The sequence below is a fragment of the Gigantopelta aegis genome, chromosome 15, assembly GCF_016097555.1.
Source record: "Gigantopelta aegis isolate Gae_Host chromosome 15, Gae_host_genome, whole genome shotgun sequence".
Lineage (NCBI taxonomy): Eukaryota > Metazoa > Mollusca > Gastropoda > Neomphalida > Peltospiridae > Gigantopelta > Gigantopelta aegis.
Window position 1 is genome coordinate 35,106,461 of NC_054713.1, and position 22,086 is coordinate 35,128,546.

At 41.4% G+C, this 22,086-nt stretch overlaps 1 protein-coding gene across 1 annotated transcript in view; it reads right to left on the minus strand.

The window, feature by feature from the left end:
• Nucleotides 1–22,086, minus strand: part of LOC121390269 — a 132,907-nt gene that overhangs the window by 51,682 nt on the left and 59,139 nt on the right. Inside the window, exons 5-6 of the mRNA XM_041522051.1 lie at nucleotides 16,927–17,265; nucleotides 5,504–6,022 (exon numbers count right to left, since the gene is read on the minus strand). Of these exons, the coding sequence (XP_041377985.1) occupies nucleotides 5,504–6,022; nucleotides 16,927–17,265 (858 nt within the window). The remainder of the gene's footprint in view (nucleotides 1–5,503; nucleotides 6,023–16,926; nucleotides 17,266–22,086) is intronic.

Here is a 22,086-nt window from a genome sequence, read left to right on the forward strand (position 1 = left end):
TGAACAAAATGGCGCAATCTGCCCCCCACAGGAAGATCTGCTAACGGAACCTCCATAAGCAGATGTCAATTGTCCACGCACCCTCATCCCGGCCGCTTCCCACCCCTGGGCGCCTTGCCCCGAGCGGAACCACGAAAACGTGCCAGCTTCCCACAAAAACGTCCCTGTTTCGATGAACCACGGGCATTACCAGACTGCACGCCCGAATCAGACACCAAAGGGATCTGATAACTGTCAAGAAAAGTCGATTTCTTAACAGGTGGAGGCTTAAAAGTAGACGCCGCCTGGCGCTTATGAGCAGTTCGGGACGGAGCAGCAGGGACGAATTTCGCCACTTCTTGGTCCATGACCAAGTTAAAATTGGTCCCAAAAAGTAAGGTTTCCCTTACTGAGCAACTACGAAAGTAGGTTTTAACCACACCCATCGCTCTCAGTCCCGCCAGGTAGTGATCCCGACGCAGAAGTAGACTGTTGGCAAAAACACGCCCAGCAAGCTGAGCGACGTGATGAGAGGCTTTAGAAGCCGCCAACAAACAACCCTTAGCCATCGGCGGAAGACCCGTGACTGCTTTATCTAACCCAAATAGGAACGTACCTAAATGGTTATTGACTTGAAAAAGAAGTTTAGATAACCTCTCCAAAGTCTCTAAATCTGTGTGTGGCACACTGACATTAGGAGATGGGTGGCAGTCTGCCTTCACCCTAGCGGAAACGACCGCTGGATGTGAAAGGAAGGAAGCTCCCAATGTCTTATAAGAAGACGTGGACAAAACCTTCACCGCAGACAACAGTTTCCTGGTAGCTTACGCTGCCGGAAACTCTTCCACCACCGCCCCCAAAATATGATCGCTACCCACAATCAAAGCATCAATCTCCGCAAGAGATTCATGCGCCTCGTGCGCTAACGGCAAGCCGAAATCCTGCCACGGAGCGTCCGTCGCTAAAGGCCGGTTTCCAAACGAAACACCCGTGTAAGACTGAACAGCCTCCTCCGACGGAATTGCATCCGCGCACACCAGTCAGACCTGTTCCCGTACAAAACCAAGAACCGCCTGGTAATCATAATCGCCGTCTGGCGTACCATCGGCCAAATTGGGAATCTCGTCAAGCACCGAACCTTCCCCCGAACCACACACTGATTCGGAGGGAAAATCTGCAAACTGGTCCAACCCCGGTCTCGCTTGAAACCCCGGCGGTGGAGGGACTGGTGGAGGGACTGGTGGAGGCGATTCCCCTAGCCAGGACATGAAATTCTCAAAAAGAGAAACATAGTCGCCCCGAGTCCGCCCCCGAGGGCGACCCGAAACCATCGGACCCTGAACGAAAGGTTCCGCCCACGCAGTCGAGGGATAACGCCTGGACCTCTACCCCGATCTGACAGGTCCAGATTGACCATCGGTGTAGACACAGGCGCACCCAAGAAAGCTGCAGTTTCCCTGATCACTGCCGAAACAGACAAAGGGACTGGTGGTGTCGGTTGAATCGGACCGTCAGGAAATTCGTACACGTACGAATCCTGCGCCGAATTCTGAACCCAACGTACCACGTGTGGATTAGCCAACCCAGTTGACGTAGCCACATGCGAACGATCTAAAAGTTGATGACGCTGTACAGGCGCCCCAACAACAGAAGGGACGCCCACTGGCGTCGCACCCGAAACATTGTACGTTGTAAGACTTCGCGATTTCGCCAAGTGGCTCGATCACCGAAGTAGCGCCGAAAGACGCGTTGGCCAAAACGGCGCCCTCGGACACCACGACCAACCCTGCACCAGAAATCTGGTGAGCCAAACGGCGCTGCGAAACGGACTTCATTCTAGAGCTAATCGACCCCTCCACAGAAGGACCGATAACTCTGCCCCCATCAGCAAGATGGGAGTCGGAACTGAGAGACACAGTCGTTCCATCCACGACTGCACTCCCTCCGACTGACGCCCCCGTTACAACCGTAACCGGCGCCGCCTCCACCGACGGAGGCAAAAGCAAATCCCCAGGTCGAACGGAGCCCGACCTGGAAGAAACCTTCCCTGCTTCAGCCGAAACAGGGAGCAACAGCGCCCCCTCCGCGCCAAGCGGCGCTTCGGGTTTACTGGTATCACCATGAAGATGGCGAACAGACGAGGAGGCGCCCTTGCGCCTACTACTTGTCCGCGAGCTCTTTGAACTGGACACCGACTTGCCGACCACCAGCAAATCGGTATGGAGCACGACCCCAGAGGTTGCCACTGTGCTCCGCCCGTCCCGTTCACGTCTAATCATCCTCTTCCGCTCGGCGTCTTTTGACAGCTTCTTAGCCTTCCCCCACATGGAGGGGGACCAATTTACACAGATATGACACTGGCGTTCAAAACAACAAGAACGACATGCCCGACATAACAAATGCTGATCAAACTGGGGCATTCTTTTAAGACAACCCCCCTCGGCACACACAACCAACCGGTTGGAGCCCGAGGAAGCCGTGTCAGACATTAACCCCCTGTGTAAATTACCCAAAAGACCTCGTATGACAGAGTAAAACAAAATTACAAATTAATAAACAATTTGACAATTTGACAAAAATTTTACTACAGAACTCGAACACGACTGCAATGGAGGACTGCAGAATCAAAAAACGAGGATATACGGTCTACCCATGCGCGGGTGTAGGTTATACATCCGGCAAGGGGAGATAATTCTGCAGTGGAGGTTATAACTCAGGGTCGTATAGCATTGTTGTTGTGCTAGTATGGTAAGTTGAATAAGACTAATAAATGTTAATAAAGATAACTTTTATTCAAATTTCTTTTTAAAAGTCTATGGTCAAGTAAATATTCTGGCAAAGTTCCATAGGAAGAAATATATCATGACGTTACGTGTTTTCGATAGGATAAGCGAAAGATATTACCAAAAAGTGAAAGATCTTGTCAAAAATTAGGAAATCTGTATATAATAAATAGACCATTTCATGGTGTTTTTCCGAATACGATTTTTTTATGTCAACTCGTGATGAGTGAAAACCATATTTTCACTCATTGCTTCGCAATTCGTGAAAATATGGTTTTCACACATCACTCGTTGACATAAAAATCATATTCGAAAAAACCCATGAAATAGCCTCTATATATATATATATATATATATATATAGTCTGACCTTTACAAAAGCAGGCTTATGAAATCATAAAAATTATCGGAAGCTATGACGTCACTATGGCGTTTGTTGTAGTGATGTCACACCCTACGATTGTTTTATGATTTTGTAGCGCTAAAAAGGCTTCAAAAATATGGGCAAAGGAAAGTAGGATCGAGTGGGTTTGTTTTTACCTAACCCAACTAGTGCCCCACTACTGGTATATCAAAGGATGTGGTATGTGCTGTCTCGCTTGTGGGAAAGTACCAAAAAAAGATACACGGCTGCCGATGGAAATATGTAGCAGGTTTCCTATAAGACAATTAAGTCCGAATTATCAATGTTTGACATCCAATAATCATTAAAAACATCAATGTTAAACTGTCACAAAAGCTGTCATTGGTGGTGGGATGTAGTTCAGTGGTGGTGTGCCCGAGGTGCAAGAGTTCATAGGATCGATTGTCATCAACTTTCTTTCTGGCAGAAATGCTGCATACATATTGCATGTAGCAGTTCAGACTTTAAAAAGGTTAGAATTTTACAAAACATATGGGCAGAGTTGGGATTTCTTATTTATTTTTAAGAAAATAAAATTTGTGAAAAAGGCATACACATGTATAATGCTGGCTACAGATACTTTTTAATAAAATTATTGCAAGTTGAAATCCAGTTTTGGGGCTATTTACAAACAGTGGGATGATCAGAAACACATTGAATATACAGACACTGATATTCTAAACAGGAATCTGTATTTAGTATGTCATTTTAGTTGTTACATAGAGGATAATAAACGAGTTACATGTACCAGTTATTATAATAAAATTTATGTTCCGAGTGAAACAGGAAAGGAAAGGAAATGTTTTATTTAACGATGCACTCAACACATTTTATTTACAGTTATATGGTGTCGGACATATAGTTAAGGACCACATAGACATTGAGAGAGGAAACCCGGTCGCCACTTCATGGGCTACTCTTTTCGATTAGCAGCAAGGGATCTTTCATATGCACCATCCCATAGACAGAATAGCACATACCACAGCCTTTGATATACCAGTCGTGGTGCATTGGCTGGAATGAAAAATAGCCCAATGGGCCAACCAACGGGGATCGATCCCAAACTGACCGTGCCTCAAGCTAGCACTTTACCACTGGGCTACATTCCACCCCTCGAGTGAAATAATGTTCACTTGTCACAAGCTTTAGCGAGTGACAAGTGAACATTATTTCACTCGGGATATAAATTTGATAATAACTGGTACCAAGTTTGATATTTTATTTATTACCCCCAGCAATGTTGTTGTTTTAAAGCCTTTATTTTCAATATACATCGGCTACACGTCCATGTATATAAAAACGATATAAACCACTTTACACACTGTTCTCAGTATTGCTTTAACTTTGTAGTTTAATCACGTTCACAGAAAAGTTTCAAACACCAAAGTTCTATATATGCTCTAAAAAAAATCCATACTGAATTAACATTAAACTACCATTGCATTGCAAGTTTAACATTAAAAACAGATAGACATAAATGCAAACACTTTAAACTACATGTATGTGACGTCATTTTGTGTACTTGGCCAAATCATGACATCATATTTAGTACCGACAAGGTGATTGGCTTGTAAGCGTCAAATCATCTAATGGTAGTGTATGTTAAACCAATGCAGAATATTTCCCACTGAGAAAATATGAAAAATATTTCCCCCGTTATGAGTGACCACTGGGGTAATAAAAATTTTTATTAATGAGAAACATCTTACAATGGCAGCAGAGCCAGGATTATCCCTTTAATCAACTGATACCCTCACTGTCTGTCTGTCTGTCTGTCTGTCTGTCTGTCTGTCTCTCTCTCTCTCTCTGTGTCTCTCTCTGTCTGTCTGTCTGTCTGTCTCTCTCTCTCTGTGTCTCTCTGTCTGTCTGTCTGTCTGTCTGTCTCTCTCTGTGTCTCTCTCTGTCTGTCTGTCTCTCTCTCTGTCTGTCTGTCTGTCTCTCTCCCCCCCTTCTCTCTCTCTCTCTTTCTCTGTCTCTCTCTCTCCCCCCTTCTCTGTCTGTCTGTCTGTCTCTGTCTGTGTGTCTCTCTCTCTCTCTCTCTCTCTCTCTCTCTCTCTCTCTCTCTCTCTCTCTCTCTCTCTCTCTCTCTCTCTCTCTCTCTCTCTCTCTCTCATACCCACACACTCGCTAATATATATATTATTTAATAAATGCATTATATATCACTGTATAGCTTTAATTATGTATCGTTTATGTATATACAATAATACCATGTACAGCAATGATTCAAGGCCCCAACCCTGACCTTGCTTATGTTTCTGGGGACAATAGAAAAAAAAAAAAAAAAAAAAACCCAAACAAACAAAGAAACAACTGAACGCTAACTTCACCCAACTCACCTCTGACCTCCCGAAGCTCTCGGCTGCCGACGACCGATGGTACGCACTGCGATGTGGCGACTGACTCGACGGTCTCCCTTTGCCGAGAGGTGACACGCCCACCACCCCGCCTACACCATTGTCCATTCCGTTACACAAGAAATGTCTGTCGATCTCATCCTTCAGGGCCGTGACGGGTGAGCCCTTGAATTTGTTACAGTTATTTGAGTTCTCCAACGACTCCTTAATGGCGGCTGCCGAGAGAGGGTGATATTGCAAAGAAGACACGACACAGTTGTTATTGCTGTTTCTCGACGGTGACGAAGTCTGAGGCGACAAGGGATTGTATTTGGCTGCCGCGGCTTGTAAGGCAGTTTTTAAGGCCGTCATTGGTGTGGCACTCGATTTGGATGTCGACGATAATGGCGGTGACGACGAGGATGACGATGGTGATGATGATGCTGACTGATTCTGGTTGGGTTTGGCATCGTGATCCACCCCCGAGGAGCGGTGTTTTACTTTGTCGACCGTTTGTTTCGCCTACAAGAAAGAAAGAAAGAATGAATGAATGTAACATGGTTTGATATGGTGAATGAATGAGGTGGTGACTGTGAGCAACTGGGCCAGTGATCAAGTGTTCAAGTGACCTAGCATTCCAGGAAATTATATGTGGGACAGACGGACAGACAGACAGACAAAATAACACTAAGATGAGTGGACGGATGGACAGATGGAGGGATGGACGGGCGGAGGGACGGACGGATGGACGGACCGGCGGATGATGGATGGACTGACGGACAGCAGGGCTTCTAGATTATGATAGCCCCAATCCCATGGCTAGTGATATTCAGTGTTGGGCTAGTAAATAACTACTATTCCCATGCCCGATGGCTAATGAATTTTTTTGGGGTCAAATGTTATAGTCAAGTCTATTGTGTAAATATGAATATCCTGCCCTCACCCCAACCCCCCAATGTTAGTGTTTTAAGCTCTGTCTCCCTCTTTAGGTGACATATCTGATTATTACTGTTATTTAGTAAAATTGTATTAACTTAAAGTAAAGTAGGGCTAGTGATTTTTTAATCATGGCTAGTAAAAAAAAAAAAAAATCACTGATCCTATGGCTACTGGGAAAAAAAAAAGAAGTTTTATTTAACTACGCACTCAACACATTTTATTTACGGTTATATGGCGTCAGACATATGGTTAAGGACCACACAGGTTTTGAGAGGAAACCCGCTGTCGCCACTACATGGGTAATCTTCCGATTAGCAGCAAGGGATCTTTTATTTGCGCTTCCCACAGGCAGGATAGCACAAACCACGGCCTTTGTTGAACCAGTTATGGATCACTGGTCGGTGCAAGTGGTTTACACCTACCCATTGAGCCTTGCGGAGCACTCACTCAGGGTTTGGAGTCGGTATCTGGATTAAAAATCCCATGCCTCGACTGGGATCCGAACCCAGTACCTACCAGCCTGTAGACCGATGGCCTACCACGATGCCACCGAGGCTGGTCCCTATGGCTACTGGATTTTATAAAAATTCTAGAAGCCCTGGGACAGACAGACGGACGGACGGATGGACAGACAGACATTGTAACAAATAAGTTCATAAATTTAAAAGGAAAAGGAAAAAATACCTTTGGGTGTTAAATATAAAATGTACAGATAAGGCTGCCTAATGCTATATAGTAGCCCCTCCAATTATTAAAGAAAGACCTTTTACAAAAACATTAATATCCTATTAATGCAAAAGGATTGATAAGACTGAGCCATCAGATAACAGGTCTGTTTACTGTCTATCCACATGATTAGTAATGGGAGTTCAATAAAACATATCAGTTAAGGTTGGTAGTAGTTCACAATGATTTTTGATTGATCGATCTTTATTTTATTTCATTTCAACTTATTTTCGTGCTTATATCCAATTAAGGTTTAAGCACGCTGTCCTGGGCACACACCTCAGCTACATGTATCTGGGCTGTCTGTCCAGGACAGTGGGTTAGTTGTTAGTTGGTTAGTGGTTAGTGAGAGAGAAGAGGGTGTAGTGGTCTTACACCTATTCATTGAGCCATTAAGAACTCGTTCTGTGTTGGAGCCGGTACTGGGCTGCAAACCCTATACCTACCAGCCTGTAGTCCGATGGCTTAACCACTGTGCCACCAAGGCTGGTTTATCTTTATTATATCTACACTTCATTGCATGGCCACAGTGGTGCAATTCCATCTGCCTCCTAACTTTATTATATCTACACTTCATTGCATGGCCACAGTGGTGCAATTCCATCTGCCTCCAAACTTTATTATATCTACACTTCATTGCATGGCCACAGTGGTGCAATTCCATCTGCCTCCTAACTTTATTATATCTACACTTCATTGCATGGCCACAGTGGTGCAATTCCATCTGCCTCCTAACTTTATTATATCTACACTTCATTGCATGGCCACAGTGGTGCAATTCCATCTGCCTCCTAACTTTATTATATCTACACTTCATTGCATGGCCACAGTGGTGCAATTCCATCTGCCTCCTAACTTTATTATATCTACACTTCATTGCATGGCCACAGTGGTGCAATTCCATCTGCCTCCTAACTTTATTATATCTACACTTCATTGCATGGCCACAGTGGTGCCATTCCATCTGCCTCCCAACTTTATTATATCTACACTTCATTGCATGGCCACAGTGGTGCAATTCCATCTGCCTCCCAACTTTATTATATCTACACTTCATTGCATGGCCACAGTGGTGCAATTCCATCTGCCTCCTAACTTTATTATATCTAACCTTCATTGCATGGCCACAGTGGTGCAATTCCATCTGCCTCCTAACTTTATTATATCTAACCTTCATTGCATGGCCACAGTGGTGCAATTCCATCTGCCTCCTAACTTTATTATATCTACACTTCATTGCATGGCCACAGTGGTGCAATTCCATCTGCCTCCTAACTTTATTATATCTAACCTTCATTGCATGGCCACAGTGGTGCAATTCCATCTGCCTCCCAACTTTATTATATCTACACTTCATTGCATGGCCACAGTGGTGCAATTCCATCTGCCTCCTAACTTTATTATATCTACACTTCATTGCATGGCCACAGTGGTGCAATTCCATCTGCCTCCTAACTTTATTATATCTAACTTCATTGCATGGCCACAGTGGTGCAATTCCATCTGCCTCCTAACTTTATTATATCTACACTTCATTGCATGGCCACAGTGGTGCAATTCCATCTGCCTCCTAACTTTATTATATCTACACTTCATTGCATGGCCACAGTGGTGCAATTCCATCTGCCTCCTAACTTTATTATATCTACACTTCATTGCATGGCCACAGTGGTGCAATTCCATCTGCCTCCTAACTTTATTATATCTACACTTCATTGCATGGCCACAGTGGTGCAATTCCATCTGCCTCCTAACTTTATTATATCTACACTTCATTGCATGGCCACAGTGGTGCAATTCCATCTGCCTCCCAACTTTATTATATCTACACTTCATTGCATGGCCACAGTGGTGCAATTCCATCTGCCTCCCAACTTTATTATATCTACACTTCATTGCATGGCCACAGTGGTGCAATTCCATCTGCCTCCTAACTTTATTATATCTAACCTTCATTGCATGGCCACAGTGGTGCAATTCCATCTGCCTCCTAACTTTATTATATCTAACCTTCATTGCATGGCCACAGTGGTGCAATTCCATCTGCCTCCTAACTTTATTATATCTACACTTCATTGCATGGCCACAGTGGTGCAATTCCATCTGCCTCCTAACTTTATTATATCTAACCTTCATTGCATGGCCACAGTGGTGCAATTCCATCTGCCTCCTAACTTTATTATATCTACACTTCATTGCATGGCCACAGTGGTGCAATTCCATCTGCCTCCTAACTTTATTATATCTACACTTCATTGCATGGCCACAGTGGTGCAATTCCATCTGCCTCCTAACTTTATTATATCTAACCTTCATTGCATGGCCACAGTGGTGCAATTCCATCTGCCTCCTAACTTTATTATATCTAACCTTCATTGCATGGCCACAGTGGTGCAATTCCATCTGCCTCCTAACTTTATTATATCTACACTTCATTGCATGGCCACAGTGGTGCAATTCCATCTGCCTCCTAACTTTATTATATCTATCTACACTTCATTGCATGGCCACAGTGGTGCAATTCCATCTGCCTCCTAACTTTATTATATCTACACTTCATTGCATGGCCACAGTGGTGCAATTCCATCTGCCTCCTAACTTTATTATATCTACACTTCATTGCATGGCCACAGTGGTGCAATTCCATCTGCCTCCTAACTTTATTATATCTAACCTTCATTGCATGGCCACAGTGGTGCAATTCCATCTGCCTCCTAACTTTATTATATCTACACTTCATTGCATGGCCACAGTGGTGCAATTCCATCTGCCTCCTAACTTTATTATATCTAACCTTCATTGCATGGCCACAGTGGTGCAATTCCATCTGCCTCCTAACTTTATTATATCTACACTTCATTGCATGGCCACAGTGGTGCAATTCCATCTGCCTCCTAACTTTATTATATCTAACCTTCATTGCATGGCCACAGTGGTGCAATTCCATCTGCCTCCTAACTTTATTATATCTACACTTCATTGCATGGCCACAGTGGTGCAATTCCATCTGCCTCCTAACTTTATTATATCTAACCTTCATTGCATGGCCACAGTGGTGCAATTCCATCTGCCTCCTAACTTTATTATATCTACACTTCATTGCATGGCCACAGTGGTGCAATTCCATCTGCCTCCTAACTTTATTATATCTACACTTCATTGCATGGCCACAGTGGTGCAATTCCATCTGCCTCCTAACTTTATTATATCTACACTTCATTGCATGGCCACAGTGGTGCAATTCCATCTGCCTCCTAACTTTATTATATCTACACTTCATTGCATGGCCACAGTGGTGCAATTCCATCTGCCTCCTAACTTTATTATATCTACACTTCATTGCATGGCCACAGTGGTGCAATTCCATCTGCCTCCTAACTTTATTATATCTACACTTCATTGCATGGCCACAGTGGTGCAATTCCATCTGCCTCCTAACTTTATTATATCTACACATTGCATGGCCACAGTGGTGCAATTCCATCTGCCTCCTAACTTTATTATATCTACACTTCATTGCATGGCCACAGTGGTGCAATTCCATCTGCCTCCCAACTTTATTATATCTACACTTCATTGCATGGCCACAGTGGTGCAATTCCATCTGCCTCCTAACTTTATTATATCTACACTTCATTGCATGGCCACAGTGGTGCAATTCCATCTGCCTCCTAACTTTATTATATCTAACCTTCATTGCATGGCCACAGTGGTGCAATTCCATCTGCCTCCTAACTTTATTATATCTACACTTCATTGCATGGCCACAGTGGTGCAATTCCATCTGCCTCCTAACTGTATTATATCTAACCTTCATTGCATGGCCACAGTGGTGCAATTCCATCTGCCTCCCAACTTTATTATATCTACACTTCATTGCATGGCCACAGTGGTGCAATTCCATCTGCCTCCCAACTTTATTATATCTACACTTCATTGCATGGCCACAGTGGTGCAATTCCATCTGCCTCCTAACTTTATTATATCTAACCTTCATTGCATGGCCACAGTGGTGCAATTCCATCTGCCTCCTAACTTTATTATATCTACACTTCATTGCATGGCCACAGTGGTGCAATTCCATCTGCCTCCTAACTTTATTATATCTACCTTCATTGCATGGCCACAGTGGTGCAATTCCATCTGCCTCCTAACTTTATTATATCTACACTTCATTGCATGGCCACAGTGGTGCAATTCCATCTGCCTCCTAACTTTATTATATCTAACCTTCATTGCATGGCCACAGTGGTGCAATTCCATCTGCCTCCTAACTTTATTATATCTACACTTCATTGCATGGCCACAGTGGTGCAATTCCATCTGCCTCCTAACTTTATTATATCTAACCTTCATTGCATGGCCACAGTGGTGCAATTCCATCTGCCTCCTAACTTTATTATATCTACACTTCATTGCATGGCCACAGTGGTGCAATTCCATCTGCCTCCTAACTTTATTATATCTAACCTTCATTGCATGGCCACAGTGGTGCAATTCCATCTGCCTCCTAACTTTATTATATCTACACTTCATTGCATGGCCACAGTGGTGCAATTCCATCTGCCTCCTAACTTTATTATATCTACACTTCATTGCATGGCCACAGTGGTGCAATTCCATCTGCCTCCTAACTTTATTATATCTAACCTTCATTGCATGGCCACAGTGGTGCAATTCCATCTGCCTCCTAACTTTATTATATCTAACCTTCATTGCATGGCCACAGTGGTGCAATTCCATCTGCCTCCTAACTTTATTATATCTACACTTCATTGCATGGCCACAGTGGTGCAATTCCATCTGCCTCCTAACTTTATTATATCTACACTTCATTGCATGGCCACAGTGGTGCAATTCCATCTGCCTCCTAACTTTATTATATCTACACTTCATTGCATGGCCACAGTGGTGCAATTCCATCTGCCTCCTAACTTTATTATATCTACACTTCATTGCATGGCCACAGTGGTGCAATTCCATCTGCCTCCCAACTTTATTATATCTAACCTTCATTGCATGGCCACAGTGGTGCAATTCCATCTGCCTCCCAACTTTATTATATCTACACTTCATTGCATGGCCACAGTGGTGCAATTCCATCTGCCTCCCAACTTTATTATATCTACACTTCATTGCATGGCCACAGTGGTGCAATTCCATCTGCCTCCTAACTTTATTATATCTACACTTCATTGCATGGCCACAGTGGTGCAATTCCATCTGCCGCCTAACTTTATTATATCTACACTTCATTGCATGGCCACAGTGGTGCAATTCCATCTGCCTCCTAACTTTATTATATCTAACCTTCATTGCATGGCCACAGTGGTGCAATTCCATCTGCCTCCTAACTTTATTATATCTACACTTCATTGCATGGCCACAGTGGTGCAATTCCATCTGCCAACTAAAACCTATACATGGCCCTAGCACTTATAGTTAACTTGTATGTCACAGACAAGTCAATTTCAGGTTAACTTGTACGTAACCGAGTGATCGATTCGACCATACTTCTTTTTTTTTCATTGGATGGTATGGCACTGGTGGCCCGGTCATCACCTAGGAGTAGCGAGTCGTATGTCTTTAAAATGTTATCGCATGTATGTGTGTTACACTATATGCGTTATCAAAAATAACAAACAGGTGTGTAAGAAAACAGAATACCAAGCCGTGAATCTTCTGCAAATCTCAGATTTTGGGTCAGAAGCATAAGATTATAAGGTACAATCCCAAAATATCTACATCATATAATTTTTTTACAATTCTTTAAAAAATAAAATAATAAAAATAATTTTAAAAAAATAATAAAAATTGAATGAAATTTTTTTTCCCTTCCAATTCAATAGTTGTATTTACATATATTAGATCAAGATGAATGAACGTGTAACCATACCAGCTGACCTGATATCTTCAAATACATGCCTATACACATGAATACAGTTAGCAACATGTAACTGAAGTTATATGTCTGACCCTGTTCTGACCTCAGGTTTACCTGCTTTATCCATGTAAAACCCATACCCGACAGACAATATTTGCTTTTTGCACAAACACTGAACACAGATCAGTGGGTGTTTCCAGAAATGATAACACACATATAGATAGTGGAAGAAAACTAATTCTGTTGGGGGTTTTGTTATAGGGAGGGGGGTTTGTTTTGTGGGGGTGGGTGGAGTTTGGCGGATTGTGTGTGTACATTGTGTCTTTTTGTGTCTATCATTGTTTTTTGTGTGTGCATATCTGTCTGTCTATATATGTGAATGTGTGCATGCGTGCATGTGTGTGTGTGCATGTGTGTGTGTGCATGTGCATGCATGCATGCATGTGTGCAAACATGCACATGTATGTGAGCATGCGTGCATGCATATGTGCACATATATGTGAATTTGTGTGTGCATGCATACATGTGCATATCGATATGGTAATATCTTATATGGCTCCCCATGTTAGGGCAGCAATTAATTATTGCCTTCAATTGTTTTTGACAGTATGCATGGTCTGTTTTTGGTACAAATACGTCTTTTTACTACATGCAGATATATTTTGCATAGGTTGAAATTACACAATTGTAGCAGTGTCTTTATTTTGTATTATTAACAAATATTATGCTATGTGTAGCTAAGAAATCTTACAGTTACCAGATCATCCAGGACAGCTTAGTTATGCACTGTGATGAATATTTAGTTAATTCATCCAGCTTGATACACTACAATTGGTTTATCAAAGGCAGGCCACAGGATCTCAAACTTCATGGGAAACACTGTTTTTGTTTACGTGCCTTGTGACCATGGAAACCATCGTAAACTGTTTTTTATTATATACATAGCAATGAAATACAGTATATAGATCTACGGCAACCATAAAAGTGATATCAGGTTAAAAGTTATATTTTCACTGTATTTTAGTTACAGTGAAAATATAGAAATTGTATTTACTTTTTTGTAAAAGTTCATGATTAAATTATTTCCCTTAATTTGTCTTGTTTCTTCGATTTAAATTTGATGATTACCAATCATCTGATCGTACACGTATTTGAAATTTTTTTAAAATGAAATTTACACAACTGTACCTATAAAAAAAGGATATGAAATGCAATTACGATAAAAGATCTAAAACAACCCAGATGGCTGAGGTGTGTGCCCAGGACAGCATGCTTGAACCGTAATGGGATATAAGCACGAAAATAAGCTGAAATGAATGAATGATTTAAACAAGGCCAGCAGGTGGTGAAACATCTATTCTATTTATATTAAATGACCGACCATTAAACTGCCAAATGTTAATAAATGTAATTACCCCCAATACCAGACCGCCTCAGTGGGACAAATGTTTAACAAGTACTTAAAGGGACAGACCCTAGTTTCAACCCGTGAAAATTAACACTAAGTTTAGTTGATCTACAAACCTGTAACACATTTGGATAAAGTTACAATAGAGTGAAACATGAGTCTGTGACTTTGAAATGGTGAAATACTCTCCAAAAATAAACTAAAACTCAACTCCATAACTGTTACCTCTCAGATGCACATGCGTTTTTAAAAATATGAGAAATGCATTTTGTGATATTAAAAACACCAAGATGACCAAAGACACTTCGAATGTACGGAAATGGATAATCTAAACAATAAAATCTAAGTAAAGTATGATTTCAGTTATCAAAAACAACTCTAATAGTAAAAAATATGCCTTAGTGTTTGGAAACTAGGGTATGTCCCTTTAATGCTAGATAATAGCCAAATTGTACAATCAAATGTCAGATACTTCACTGTGTTTCCAAACAATTAACTTCAACAGGAAACTGTGTGTTAAAAAAACCTCGAGAACAATGCTGGATTTAAATAGACAGAACTCATAATATTTTGAAATACTGAAAGGTCAAAGCTGCTATACATTACTGCTCAGCTAATATTAAATTTAGTAATAGGGTTATAACAACTGCAGCATTAACGGTAAATAACAGTTGATGCACCAATGCCCTTTCTGCAAGTGGGATATATGGCGACTATTTTCAGGAAATGTTTTGTTGTTAATTGTGCCCGCATAGCTCTTTAGAAGGCTATAGTTTATATTATCCCCATCAAACAGTCAAATTAATATTTTCTTCAACAATCGATCATCATATCATTAGATCCCAACAATCAGTTTATGACAACCACTAAATTACATGTAGTTCTCAATCAAACCTCCGACTTCCCTCCACCCACACCCCCCCCCCCCAAAAAAAAAATGCACCCTAACCAAAACAATTATAGAGAAAAACACTACATTTACAAAATTCACTCAGCCTTGGTGGCATAATAGTAAAGATATCAAACTTTTGGCTGGTGGGTACTGGGTTCACATCCCAGTACCGGCTCCCACCCAGAGTGAGTTTTAATGACTCAATGGGTAGGTGCAAAGCCACTATGTACACTGACATTTTCACTAGCCACTAACAACTAACCGCCAATCGACTGTTTTGGACAAACTACCCAGATAGCTGAAGTTTGTACTCAGGACAGCATGCTTGAACCATACTTGCATATAAGAACACTCTCCTGGACAGATCCCAGGTACAATGTAGCTGAGGTGTGTGCCAGGACAGTGTATGCTTGGCAAACAATCCAGATAGCCTAGGTGTATACCCAGAAAAGCATGCTTGAACCTTAACTGGACATACATGTACGAACACTGTCCTGGACCGACAGTCCAGATAGCTGAGGTGTGTACCTAGAAGAGCATGCTTGAACCTTAACTGGACATAAGAACACTGTCCTGGACCGTGTCCAGAAAGCTGAGGTATATGTCCAGGACAATGTGCTTGAACCGTAATTGGATATAAGCACACTGTGCTGGACAGTCCAGATATATAGCTGAAGTATGTGTCCTGGACAGTGTACTTGAATCTTAATTGGACATATGAACACTGTCCTGGACAAACAGCCAGACAGCCAGGGTGTGCGTACAGAACAGCATGCTTGAACCTTAGTTGGATATAAGAACGCTACATGTATGCAAACAGAGAGCCCAGATTGTTGAGGTATGTGCCCTTGACAGTGTACTTGAACCTTAATTGGACATAAGAACACTGTCCTGGACAGACAACCCAGATAGCTAAGGTATGTGCCCATTGACAGCATGCTTGAACCATAACTGGATATGTAAGAACACTGTGCTGAACAGACAGTCCAGATATAGCTAGCCAAGATATGGGTTCATGACAGGGTGCTTAACAGCCCAGATAGCTCAGATGTGTACCAGGACAGCATGCTTGAATCTTAACTGGATGCAAAAGAACACTGTGCTACACACACAGCCCTGATCTAGCTGAACTGTGCTCTTGAACCGTAACTGGACACATAAGAACACTGTGATGCACACACAGCCCTTATCTAGCTGAACTGTGTTCTTCAACCTTAACTGGATACATTAAGAATACACTGTGCTGCACATAGCCCAGATCTAGCTGAACTCTGTCCTCAGGACAGTGTTCTTGAACCTTAACTGGATACATTAAGAATACACTGTGCTGGACACACAGCCCAGATCTAGCTGAAGAGTGTTCTTGAACCTTAACTGGATACATAAGAACACTGTGCTGCACACACAGCCCAGATCTAGCTGAACTGTGTTCTTGAACCTTAACTGGATACATAAGAACACTGTGCTGCAAACACATCCCAGATCTCAGTGAACTCTGTCCTCAGGACAGTGTTCTTGAACCATAACTGGACACATAAGCCAGAAAATAAATTTAAAAAATAAACCGAGTCTCTCACCCAAACTTTGTTCTTCCCGACGACTAGATCCCTGTCTTGTTCAGCAGCGGCCGTCTGCTGCTGCTGCTGCTGTGGCGACAACGACGACGTCTCCGCTTGCTGCTGCTGTTTCCTCATCTCCATGCGTTGCCTAGCGGTCTCGGAGAAGGGGGTGGGGCGCGCGATGGCCGTCAGCTTCTCCTGCAGCACCTGCTGGGCCTGCTCCTGGACGGCGCGGAAGTGTGCCTGTTGCTCCGTGACCTGCTGCGCGATCAGCTCGTGGAACGTGGGCGGCTTCTCTCGCTGCTTTGCGTACGCCATCTTGAAGGCATTACTGATGATGGCGTTCAGTTCCTCGGCCTGGAACAACAACAACAAAAAATAATAATAATGAAAAAGAGAGAGAGAAATAAAAATTGAGATTCATCCTGGCAGCAAACATCTTCCTGTAATATCATTACAAGAAGGAACGAAAAGAAGAACAACAACAAGCATTTTTTGAGAGTATACTGCTATTAAAGCAATTAATACATGTTCCAAACTGGGCTCAACAAATTTATGTATCTCCTAGGTACAAGGGCCATAACTGTGTTAAAAATGGGTAAAGCACCATGAACGTACAGCTTGATCTCAAACCGTACATATGATAAGGCTATACACAAAACTTCAGCTCAATACATAGAGGCATTGTGAAAAAATTACCCCAAAACCAGACAGACAGACAGACAGACAGACAGACAGACAGACAGTCAGAAGGATGGAGGAGATGAAACCTATAGTCCCCTCCTGTTGGACCGGTAGGGGACTAATAAAAGATTGTGTTACCCAAATTAATGAAATACAAGAAAAATTATATCTAGATCAGGGGTAAAACAGACAACCACTCTACCACAGAGGGGGGCGAGATGTATCCCAGTGGCAAAGTGCTCAATTGATGCACAGTTGGTTTGGGATCGATCCCCGTCAGTGGGTTATTTAGGCTATTTCTCGCTCCAGCCAGTGCACTACGACTGGTACATCAAAGGCTGTGGTATGTGCTATCCTGTCTATGGGATGGTGCATATAAAAGATCCCTTGCAGCTAACTGAAAAGAGTAGTCCATGAAGTGGTGACAGTGGGTTTCCTCCTTCAATATCCGTGTGGTCCTTAACCATATGTCTGACGCCATATAACCATAAATAAAACGTGTTGAGTGCGTCGTTAAATAAAATATTTCCTTCCTTCCTTCTACCAGAGTTCAATTCTTCACCAAGTATGGAAGATTAAAGTTAAAGGTTGCTATATTTAACAACACCACTAGAGCACATTGATTAATTAATCATTGACTACTGAATGTCAAACATTTGGTAAATCTGACTCGTATACTCATCAGAGGAAACCTGCTACATTTTTCCATTAGCAGCAAGGGATCTTTTAATTATAGTCACTTTACTAGACAGGACAACACATATCACGACCTTTGATATACCAGTTGTGAGGTAATGGTTATGACGGGGGGGGGGGGGGAAAACAATCAGAGAATGGGTCCATGGAGAATTTGATCCTACAACCCAATCACCTCAAGCAAGCACTCTACCCACTAAATAGATCCCAGCCTAAGAGAAAGTGACAAATAAAAATGAAACGATTAAAAGACTGTGTTACACCAATTAATGAGTTTATATTTATTTCAATCCATGCTGAATTACAATTTTTTTTTATTATCTCTATATAATGTATAGAAACAGGCAATCACTCTAACATTGAGCTAAATCCTGCCCCCACCACTAGAGCACATTGACTTATTAATCATCAGCTACTGAATGTCAAACATTTGGTAATTTTGACATACAGTCTTAGAAAAAACCAGCTACATTTTTCCATTAATAGCAAAGGATCTTTTATATGCACCATACCACAGACAGGATAGCACATACCACAGCCTTTAATATACCCGTTGTGGTGCACTGGCTGGAACGAGAACTAGCCTAATGGGTCCACCAATGGGGATCGATTCCAGACGAACTGTGCATCAGGCGAGTGCATTACCACTGGGCTATATCCTGCGCTCCACCAAAGAAGATGGTACACTTGTCAAAGATACATGTATGTTTGGGTAAATAGGCCAACCACAACAGCAAATGCAGCTTTGTCTATTATTATTATATGTGAATATAATAAAGTTAACTTTAAACAACCTACTCTTCTTCTTTTTTTTTACCATTTTATTAATTCCTTTCAGTTTCCTCCTGCTTAAACACTTAAACACAAACAAATTGGGTATTTTAATTAAGATACAACATACTTCATAACAATGTATATTCATAGGCTAGGAAACAAATACAAGTAACCCTTAAAAAGATGTAAATTTAAGTCCATTACTCTCAATTTTCTTTAACTGACACCTAACAAATTGACCCATAATTAAGTCACCAACCCCCACAATGAATTTCCCATCAAGAGCCCTGTATTAAATAAAACCGATGATCTACTATAAGGTACTATTAAAAGATATGCATACCTCTGTTAAAACGACGTACCACTGAGCAGATGTATCAAATGTAACAAACATATATTAAATATAGCAGACGTACATTGTACGCAGCAGACGTTTACTGATGAAGCACACGCACAATTATAATTCAAAGCCGTGCAGCTGAAGCAGAAGTGAAATATATATATCTGTCATGTCTGTCGACCTGGAAACACCTCTGTTAACAAATGATCCATAACTCGTGCCAATGGCCAAGCTTATTGTCGATAAATACCGACAGAGACGTTTGACAGTGTACATAAAGGGGTTTCGGAAATAAATAATTAACTTCTCCAACACCTGAACGACAATAACACATTCAAAACGGGCACCATTTCTCTCTCACCTGGACAATATGGGGCAACAATAAAAACCGTTCCGGCAATTGGCTCTGCTGGCGGTACAGGTGAGTTGGGACACGATTTGATGGGCGTTTGCATCATTGTTAATGCAATGAACTGCTTCAGTGGCTGTATCATGTGTTGAGTTATACGATCAATATGCTTGTTGACATTTGACCTTGTTTTAAGTAGCTGTGATTATTGCTGCATACACTGGTTGGCTGCTGCATTTTCAAAATCAGGGCTCTCGATCGGAAATATGTGAAGCAAACTATGACCTGCTGCCCCAAAAACATATGTCCTAGTGCTAAAAAAAAAAAATATGGCCTAGCAAAAATAGGATAGTACAGGAAGGATTTGGAATGGGGTTTGAAAAATTAGAATCTCTGAGATGTATTTTGAAGCATTGTAGAATGAATGAACAAACGAACGAACGAATGAAGGAATGAATTTATGAATGGATGAATGGATGAATGGATGAATGAATGAATGAACGAACAAACAAACACACGAACAAACGAATGGATGAATGAATTCATAAATGAATGAATGAATGAATGCTGAATGCATGAATGAATGAATGAATGAATGAATGAATTTATGAATGAGTGAATGAGTGAATGAATGTTTAACAACACCCCAGCATGAACAATACATCGGCTATTGGGTGTCAAACTATGGTAAATGCAAAAATGAAGTGATGAACAACATCAATATAAAAATTCAAGAGGTAAATTAAAACACAGTGTAAAGAACTGTGCAAGAAAACACAAATATCACAGAGAATTAAGTAAAATTAAAATTTGGAATAACATTTAATATCACGAAGAAATTATATTACAGAATCACGACCGTATATAAACAGATGAATAAATTGTACGCACATCTGTCTGTTGTGACATGACCTTTGATTTTTCGAGGGGTGGGATGTAGCCCAGTGATAAGGCGCTTGCTCGATGTGTGGTCAGTGTGGGATCAATCCCCGTCGATGGGCCCATTGGGCTATTTCTTGTTCCAGCCAGTGCACCATGACTGGTATATTAAATGCTGTGGTATGTGCTACCCTGTCTGTGGGATGGTGCATATAAAAGATCCCTTGCTGCTAATCGAAAATAGTAGCCCATGAAGTGGCAACAGCGGGTTTCCTCTCTCAATATCTGTGTGGTCCTTAACCATATGACTGATGTCATATAACCGTAAATAAAATATGATGAGTGTGTTGTTAAATAAAACATTTCTTTCTTTCTTTCGCTTTTTGGTGGATTTTAACAGGAAAATTTATATTTGCTAATTAATTAGCTACTATAGGTTTTAAAAAATGAACTGCTTTTTACTTTTAGCAGCCAATCATTTCAAGCCTTATTTTTCACAAATCTGTTCCAACCCTACTGCAAATCAGAATGTAGTAAGATACATAGAAATGTCTAAGCCCTGCAAGAAACACATTTTCTCAATTTTAATACCCTCAGAAGACAAGAAAACAAAGAGTGTTTTTCTCATGGTCATACAACAGTCCCACCATGCATAAATAAATATTTCTTGTGTATAACACACCTCCTCTGTAATCAAATAAAAGTTTGTTTTGTTTAACGACACCACTAGAGAACACTGATAAATTAATCATTGGCTATTGGATGTCAAAATTTCACTAGTAGTCATCAGAAGATCCGGCACCATATAACTGTAAATAAAATGTGTTTAGTGTGTGATTAAATAAAACATTTCCTTCCTTCATCAGAGGAAACCAGCTACATATTTCCTAATGCAGCAAGTGATCTTTTATAAGCACTTTCCCACAGACAGGAAAGCACATACCACTGCCTTTGTCCAATTATGGTGCACTGGTTGGAACGAGAAAAAAAACAATCAGCTGAATGCATCCACTGCATGAGGTGGTTTTATCCTGCGACATATAAGCACCTCAAGCGAGCACTCTACCCACTGAACTAAACCCTGCTCTCCTCTGTAATTATGTCTGGTACTGACCTTTCCCTAGAATAACAATAGTAACTTATACACTATACTTTCTATGTTCTGGGCTAGAAAGCTTTCTTTTTTTCTTACATAAAAAACAATAGAAGTCGAATGCACCACACAATTCAGCTGTGACCTAGATTTACAATACTCATGACACATCTGTCAGATCATAAACACATGTACTGTAAATCCTAAACTTCCAAGTTCATGGTCTAAATTCATAAAAGTTAAAGTCGTTGCTTTATTTAACGACTCCACTGAAGCACATGGATTAATTATTCATTGGATATCAAACATTTGGCAATTCTGAGTCATCAGGGAAATTTTTTTAATTTTTCCTTTTATATTGAA